This window comes from Euleptes europaea, chromosome 20 (genome assembly GCF_029931775.1).
Source record: "Euleptes europaea isolate rEulEur1 chromosome 20, rEulEur1.hap1, whole genome shotgun sequence".
NCBI lineage: Eukaryota > Metazoa > Chordata > Lepidosauria > Squamata > Sphaerodactylidae > Euleptes > Euleptes europaea.
In genome coordinates this window covers 21,639,720-21,648,668 of record NC_079331.1, presented here as the reverse complement: position 1 = coordinate 21,648,668, position 8,949 = coordinate 21,639,720, and the positions used below count along the sequence as shown (strand labels likewise).

Sequence of the window (8,949 nt, the reverse complement as noted above, 5' to 3'; positions counted from 1 at the left end):
TCTTCACTGATGGGTCGCATCACCGACATTGTTTATACCCTTGGATATAATCTCTACACTTTTGATTTAGACTATCCCTGCTTAATTTCTATGAGACACGGCATGCAGCCCTATGATGTTTGGTCTCCATCTGACCTTTGGACGAATACATTCACCAGTATCACCTGCAGTGCGCAGTTGCATGGGGAACCCCAGTCCTGGAGCAGGAACAACCGTGGAGACCCTCAACCGTATCTGTTTCAAGGATAGGAGAGTGGCTGAGGGCCACAAAATAAATAGCGGCAAGCTGTACACAGCCGGTCCCTCCAGAAACAACTGATATTGAGGTTCAGTGGATAAAATGCTTTTTAAAAACTTTTTTTCACAGGTAGTCAACTCACATTTTCTGGAGTGTTGTCATTCGCATTCCAAGCTGCAAAAAAACGGAAAGGGGGGGGGGCTCATCTCGGTTTTCTGCTAAATCAGCCAGCACGCTGGAAAAAGGGAATCCGTCATGATATTTGCCTTGCCAGACTAACATTTCAATAATGCTGCAGCCACATGCAGACGATGAAGGATTCATAAGATGGAAATTAAAGAGTTAAGACATGGAGAACTCCAGCGAAAAGAACCAGAAAGACTTAATTGAATGGGGGGGGGGGGGAGAGAGAATCAAAGAAATACCAATGTGAACCCAAAGATCTATTTCCATTTTTGGAACTGTGGGGGGGAGAAATATTATACTGGAAAGAAACGTGTTATATATTTTGACAGCACTGCATCTTTGGTTTGTTTTCTGTGGTCGGGGGGACGTGGATCGGGACCACGTTGTTGCTCGGAGACATGTCATTCCCGGGTCTGTCAGACATTTGCTTCTGAGACACAATGCGGTAGATCTCTGGAGAGGAAGAAAAGCATTTGTTACTGTGGATCCAGTATCATAGAATCACAGAGTTGGAAGGAGCCATACAAGCCATCTACTCCAACCCCCTGCTTAATGCAGGATCAGCCTAGAGCATCCCCGACAAGTGCTTGTCCAGCCTCTGCTTAAAGACTGCCAGTGAGGGGGAGCTCACCACCTCCCTAGGCAGCTGATTCCACTGTCCAACAACACTTACTGTAAAAAACTTTCCCCTAATATTCAGCCCTTTCCGCCCTCAATTTAAACCCATTATTGCAAGTCCTATCCTCTGCTGCCAACAGGAACAGTTCCCTGCCCTCCTCAAAGTGACAGCCCTTCAAATACTTAAAGAGAGCAAACCTGCCTCCCTTCAACCTCCTCTTCTCCAGACTGATCATTCCCAACTCCCTCAGCTTTTCCTCGTAGGGCTTGATCTTCAGGCCCCCGATCATCCTCTTCACTCCCCTCTGCATCAGGACGGCCTGGCATTTATTTAGCTCATTTTTATCCCTTGCTCTCTCCAAGGAGCTGAGGAAAACATACATGGTCTATTCCCCCATTTTAATCCTCACAACAACCCTGCGAGGTAGGTTAGGCTGAGTGGGCATGACTGGACAAAGGGAGCAAGCGGAAATACCCACAGCAGGACAGCTACTTGCAATTATTTGTCGATGCAGAAATGGAGTTTTGTTTTGTCGAATGTGCATGTCTTTGTTTTTAATAAAGAAAAGGAAATTAGGTCTGTCTGCTAACAAGTGACTAAGGAGGCTCGCAAACATTGTTCCACAAGCGATAAAACAATTTCTCAAAAAAAAAAGGAAACCACAGGGGGAAATTAAAACAGCAACAGATAATGGAGCCACAGCGTAAGTCATATAATTAAAAGAAGAAGAAGAGGAGTTGGTTTTTATATGCCGACTTTCTCTACCACTTAAGGGAAACTCAAACTGGCTTACACTCACCTTCCCTTCCCCTCCCCACAACAGACACCCTGTGAGGTAGGTGGGGCTGAGAGAATGTGACTTGCCCAATGTCACCCAGCTGACTTCATGTGTGAGAGTGAGGAAACCAACTGAGTTCACCAGATTAGCGTCTGCCGCTCATGTGGAGGAGAGGGAAATCAAGCCCGGTTCTCCAGATCACAATCCACCGCTCCAAACCACCACTCTTACCCACTACACCACGCTGGCTCTCCAATCTCAACTCAGAATACTGGAACATTAAGATCCAACCCAAAGAATGGGCTCTCAGGCTCTCTTACAGTGGCGCACGGTGTCAGAGGGCTAGAAAATCCTCACATGCCAAGATTTGCCAACATGCCAATCCTCACGTCAAGATTTGCCAACATGCAGCTTGCTGGGCATTTGCAAAACACCAAGGATATCCCCTGGCCAGCCCGCTCTCTGTCAGATCTCAGAAGCTAAGCATGGTCGGCCCTGGTTAGATTTTGGATGGGAGACCACTGAGGAAGTCCAGGGTAGCTATGCAGAGGGGGGCAATGGCAAACCACTTCTGTTTGTCTGCCCTGACCTGCACGGCCCAGGCTAGCCTGATCATGTCCATTCTGGGAAGCCAAGCAGGGCCAGCCTGCTTCAGATGGTTAAGAGCAGCAGACTATAACCTGGTGAACCGGGTTTGATTCCCCACTCCTCCTCTTGAGCGGAAGGCTCTAATCTGGTGAACTGGATTTGCTTCCCCACTCCTGCACTGGAAGCCAGCTGGGTGACCTTGGGCTAGTCACACACTCTCAGCCCCACCTGCCTTACAAGATGTCTGCTGTGGGGAGGGGAAGAGAAGGTGATTGTAATCAGGTTTGAGTCTCCCTTAAGTGGCAGAGAAAATTAGTGCCTACACAGATGGAATCAAACCCACCAAAGTGCCATTATCGGCAGCTGGAGTTTAGAAAGAGAGAAGACACAGCAGGGAGCCAGCGTGGTGTAGTGGTTAAGAGCGGTGGTTTGGAGCAGTGGAGTCTGATCTGGAGAACCGGGTTTGATCCCCCACTCCTCCACATGAGCTGCTGAGGCTAATTTGGTGAACTGGTTTTGTTTCTCCACTCCTCCGCATGAAGCCAGCTTGGTGACCTTGGGCTAATCACAGTTCTATTAAGAGATCTCTCAGCCCCACCTACCTCACAGGATGCCTGTTGTGGGGAGGGGAAGGTGAGTGTAAGCCGGTTTGATTCTTCCTTAAGTGTTAGAGAAAGCCAGCATATAAAATCCAACTCTTCTTCTTCTTCAGGTTACGAGGGGTGGGGGCTCTCCAAGAGAGACTTTGCGCATGCGACCGCCACAGATCCCAACTTTGGGATAAAACCGGTTTGGTCAGGATGTATGATCTTCGTGATACATCTCTTTATCCTTTGGGTTAGTAATGAAGCAAAGATTTTATAGTCAACGTTTAAGAATGCAATTGGCCTGTACGCCTTAGGGAGGTGGCTTTCTGCTTCGTCTTTTGGAATTAAAGAAATGTGTGCCTCTTTCCACGTTTCCGGAACTTTGCCTTCGAGTAGTAGATCATTGAAGACCTTTTGCAATTGAGAGATCAATATAAAATCCATCTTCTTGTAATAACTTGCCGTAATTCCGTCGGGGCCTGGTGCTTTTTCTAATTTTAAATTTCTTAAAGCATCCAATATTTCTTGTACAGTAACCTTTTGATTTTAAATTTTTCTATCTTCTTCCTCAAATTTTTTAAGATTTGTTGTCTGTACATAGGATTGTATACCTATTCGTGCAGTGTCATTATTTCGATACAACTGTGTATAATATTCTTTAAGGACTTCTTGAATATCTTCCTCTTTGCATGTCAATTGTCCATTTTTATGTACAGCGGTGATTCTCCTTTTGGTTGACTCTTTTTTCAGAGTGTTGGTTAGAAATCTTCCTGATTTATTTGCCTGTTCAAAATGCTTGTGCTTTACAAATCTCATTTTTTTTTGCCTCTCTTCTTTCTTCATGTTTTCAATCTTAAAATTTTTAGACTTGAAATCTTCATCAAATCTTGTCCCAAAGAGACAATTGAAAGATAATGTTCGAGGGGTTTTGGCGGCGATCAATTACATCAAGAACAAAAAAGAAAAAGCCACAATGCTATTTTGGGGCGCTGAGAAAGCTTTTGATAACATTTCATGGAATTTTTTGATGGAAACGTTACAACAGATTATAGCACACAATTTTTAAAAGCCATAAAGGCTTTATATACCAACCAAAGTGCGAGATTATTGATCAACGGGATGTTAACAGAACAATTTGAAATACAAAAAGGGACAAGACAAGGTTGTCCTTTGTCCCCTTTATTGTTTGATTTGGCAATGGAGATACTCGCAAATAAGATAAGAGCTGACTCCAAAATAGAAGGAATAAGATATGAAGATCAAGAATATAAAATGAGAAGTTATGCAGATTACGTGGTTTTAATATGTCGAAATCCAGAAGTTTCACTGACAGAAATAAGAACACAAATTGATCAATTTAGTTATTATTCCGGATATAAGCTCAACAAAACCAAGACAAACATGATTCTCTATAATGTTATAGATGAAGAAAGATTTGATATACATAACAAATTTCAATGGTCAACGCCAAAGAAGAATATGAAATATTTAGGTGTCAAGATACCAGTGGGACCAGATACACTTTTTGACTTAAATTACAAAACAATCTGGGGGAAAATAGAAGATCTTCAAAGATGGACTAGACTACAGATTTCTTGGTTGGGTCGTATAGCGGTGTTGAAAATGAATTTTATGCCCAGACTTAACTTTTTGTTTCAAACAATTCCAATTTATATAAATTCAACCATACTGTCTAAATGGCAGAGAAGACTGAATAATTTTGTTTGGAATGGCAAAAAACCCAGAGTGAGATTTGCAGTTCTACAAGATGAGAAAAGTAGAGGCGGATTAAATTTACCCAATCTTAAACTATATCACCAGGCAGCTACTCTGACAGCATTGACGGACTGGATTATACGTCCTGAAGATAGAATGGTTAGATTAGAAAAAGCGGATCTTGGACATGGTTTTCATCAATGGCTTTGCATAAAAAAAGACACCATAAAATCTAAAAATGTAAATACAGAGAATCTACCATTGCAGATGATTAAGATATGGAATTCATTAAAGAGTTTTCAGCCCACCGCCACCTGGACTTATGTCTCCAATAGAAGCATATGCAGATTTTGCAAGTAGAAGTAATAATGACTTATTTATTACAATGATTGTATCAAGAAAGACGGTCAAATCAAAACATTACAGGAACTCCAAGGAGAGAATATTAAAATTTCTTGGTTTGTATACCATCAAATAAAACATGCTTTGAGAAAAGACTATGTACAAGAAGGCAAACAAAGGAAGCTAACAGAATTTGAAATTTTGATCACTAAAACACAAGATCATCTCTTGACAAAACTTTATAAACTATTGTTGACCATAGAAACAACATCTAAGCAAGTAAAAATCTGCATGGTGGAATGGATGCAAAGATGATGGGAGATGATCCCGATGCAAACTTGGGAGAAATTGTGGAAAACAGACATTAAGTTTACCAGATCGCAAGCTGTAAAAGAAAACTGGTATAAGATGTTTTACAGATGGCACTATGCACCGAAAGATTTACAGAAGATGTATAAATCAAATCAGGCAAACTGTTGGAAATGTTCTGATACAGAAGGGACATATTTCCACCAATGGTGGACATGCAAGAAGGTACAAACATTTTGGAAAAAGATACATAAGGAAATACAAGACCTAACGAACACCAATTTTCAACCAGAAGCAAAATACTTCTTACTGGGTATTACTCCACCTCAAATCCCACTCAATCAAAGAGAGCTGTATCAATACGATACAACAGTGGCGAGACTATCATTGGCGCAAAAATGGAAAGACAAGGAGATACCAGACTTAAACATGTGGATTACAAAAATGCGTGAATATGCAATGATGTCAAAACTTTCTTCCTGGCTACATTATGAAATGTATGAGGAGCACAAACAAAAATGGCAAACTTTCTATGATAAATATGATAGTTGATAAATATATATTCTAGATGAAACCATTATATTAATGATAGTTTTTTGTAATAGATTGAAAGGTAACACCAGAGATATTAATTATAATATTTGAGAACTGCTATACGAATGTTACAATAGTAATAGAAGAGAAAGTAAGATTATGTTAGAGATGATCTAGAATGTCCGTACACTGATGTAACAGAAACGTACTACGAATCAAGATTGACTATTCCCTTCCCTGTTTCCCCTTTCCCATGTCTTGTAACAAAAATAATAATAATAAAAAAATTTAAAGCAGGAGGGCCGTGCGCCAGCTTAACGGGCCGCTCCAGACATCATTAGGCTAGACATAAGCAGATATAAGCTGTCGCTGGGCTAGATCTCACAGAAGGAAAAGGCTGGTGTGGTTTAGTGGTTAGAGTGTTGGATTAGGATCTGGAAGACCCAGGATCGAATCCCCAATTCTGCCACGGAAGCAGGTCCCAGGCAAAGCTGACTCCACCCCACCGTTTAACACTGAATTACGGTGGCTGCATCACACACATGCCAATTTCTGTGGTGCTTCGCACTTTGCACTATTACCAACACCATCTTTAAAACAGGTTGGTATTATTCCCACACACACACTGCCGATGGGGAAGTAAACAGTAAACCATGGCTGAGGATTTTATCTTTATTTGTTTATTTTTATTTTATGCAATTTATAACCTGGCTCTATTTCCCGGCCAGGGCCGGGCTCAGAGCGGCTAACAATCCCAGAGCCTTGTGCGACACCAGCACCCAAAGAACTTTAAGAGATGTTCGGGAACAGGAAGGAGGTGATGGAGTCCATTTAGAACTGGGAGGGGTGTTTTTTTTGTGTGTGCTTGTTTTTAACACAGAGGGAGAAGTAAGGAAGAACATTAGACTGTTCCTCTCCCGCGGCTCAAGCAACACACCCTTTCTAAAGGCGAATGCAACCTACAGACCTGGCAGGAAAGGCCTTGTTTCCACACCGGAAATTTGAGCAATTCTGGAGTGTAAAGCCAGGAAGTGGCGCCTGGGGTTGAAAGCAAAGCACTCTCGGCTGATGGGGGGGGGGGAGAAGAGAGAAGCAGCACCAGGAGTGCTCTTGGAAAGGGATATGTCCCCTCCAGCTCAGAAAGAGAAGAGGAGGAGGAGTTGGTTTTTATACCCAGCTTTTCTCTACATTTAAAGAGTCTCAATCTGGCTTTCAATCACCTTCCCTTCCCCTCCCCACAACAGACACCTTGCGAAGTAGGTGGGGCTGAGAGAATTCGGAGAGAACTTCGACTAGCCCAAGGTCGCCCAGCTGGCTTCATGTGGAGGAACGGGGAATTGAACCCGGTTCACCACATTAGAGTCCGCCGCTCTTAACCACTACTCCACACTGGCTCTCACCACACAGCTGGTGCAAGCCAGTGCAACCAGGAAGGGCCCGGCCTGGTAGAGGGGGCTGTGAGCACCCCAGGAGAGCCTGACTGCCTGTCAGGAGCAAGCCATGAGAATGGTATGCGGTAGTGCGATTGTGCTGCTCCCAGGTGCTGTTGTGCTGTTCTGTCCAAGGCCAATCTGTGCCCTGTGTTTAGTCTTCCTAAATTCCCATACTATTGCCAAGTGCTCCTTCCTGCCTCTGGGAGGGGGATTGCCTAGGTTACCAGTTATCTCCTGTTGCTTTTCCATATATGCTATGCACCTTGCCTTTGCCTCTTACTAGTGTCCTTCTGAATATGGCTTCTGAAACCTGTCGATGATAACCAATAAAACTGCTTTCGTGGATTTGCCGTCTGCTGGAATCTGTTTATGGTTTGCCGCAGGGCTAGAGCTCACACTGGCAGCTACTGCAGGGGTGTCATCTGTCAACTGGCAGGGCTGGGGTATAACCCCCCTGGGCCACCAGGAGAGAAGCCAAATTCTACAAGAAGAACATCTGAAGCTTACTCCAAGTAGAGGCGCATAGCAAAAGGAAACAGCCTGGGGGAGTCTTGAATAAGACCCTCTAAACATGCACTTTACACACCAATCGAGGCTGTCTCCCATGGGAGGCCATGCTCATGGAAGTGAGCTCATCCCAGAATATGCTCTGCTTTGAGAGCCAGCGTGGTATAGCGGTTAAGAGAGCAAAGACTCTAATCTGAATGTAATCGGGTTTAGACCTGATAAGAAAGGCAGTACTGCAATAATGATTTAAAAAATTAAAAATTTAAACCATAATTAAATAAATTAAAAAGTAGAATTTCATACATATTCCTCCCAAAAAACAAACACCACTGCCCTGACCTGACTGCTGCCAATGGCTTTAAAACTCCCAGAAATTTCACGTGCCTATTTTAGCCCCCAGCATCCTGTCTCCAAGAGCAGCAGGCACCTGACCTCCAAGTTCACAATCCCAGCATCCCCCGTTCACCTCCAGCACCCGACGCTCACGGCCACCCCTCTGTCTGGCTCCCTGGGCCAGTATTCTCTGTAAGTGCCCCAGCCAACTCACCAGTCAAAATGGTCTGAAAGGCAGCTTCCACATTCGTTGAATCCAAAGCAGAGGTCTCAATAAATGAGAGGCCGTTCTTTTCTGTGAGGAAAAGAAGAAAGAGATGCTGGGAACTCCAACCTTTGGATTTTCTGCTCCAGCCACACAGTCATGAACACATGAAGCTGCCTTATACTGAGTCAGATCCTTGGTCCATCAAAGTCAGTATTGTCTACTCAGACCGGCAGTGGCTCTCCAGGGTCTCAGGCAGAGGTCTTTCACAACACCTACTGCCTGGTCTCTTTAACTGGAGATGCCAGGGATTGAACCTGCAACCTTCTGCATGCCAAGCACATGCTCTACCACTGAGCCACACCCCCTCATCATGCCTCCCTGCTATTAAGACAGGAAACTCAACTTTCTTGCCTTCTTTTGCCTTCTGCCACACTGTGTTTTGTTGCCTCTTGCTTTTATGTCTCCAACTGCAGCAACCTGAACCTGGATTCTTCCTTGTCTGTCAGCAAATCCACCATATGGTGGCATGAGGTGGCCTTCTTATGATTCGAAAAAATCTGCTTTTCCCCCT

At 43.8% G+C, this 8,949-nt stretch overlaps 1 protein-coding gene across 1 annotated transcript in view; it reads right to left on the bottom strand.

Moving 5' to 3' along the window:
• Positions 1–680: 680 nt before the first annotated feature.
• RAB11A (RAB11A, member RAS oncogene family) overlaps positions 681–8,949 on the bottom strand; it is a 27,365-nt gene continuing 19,096 nt past the window's right edge. The window contains exons 4-5 of the mRNA XM_056865831.1: positions 8,385–8,465; positions 681–877 (exon numbers count right to left, since the gene is read on the bottom strand). Coding sequence (XP_056721809.1) covers positions 738–877; positions 8,385–8,465 — 221 coding nt within the window. The 3' untranslated portion in view covers positions 681–737. The remainder of the gene's footprint in view (positions 878–8,384; positions 8,466–8,949) is intronic.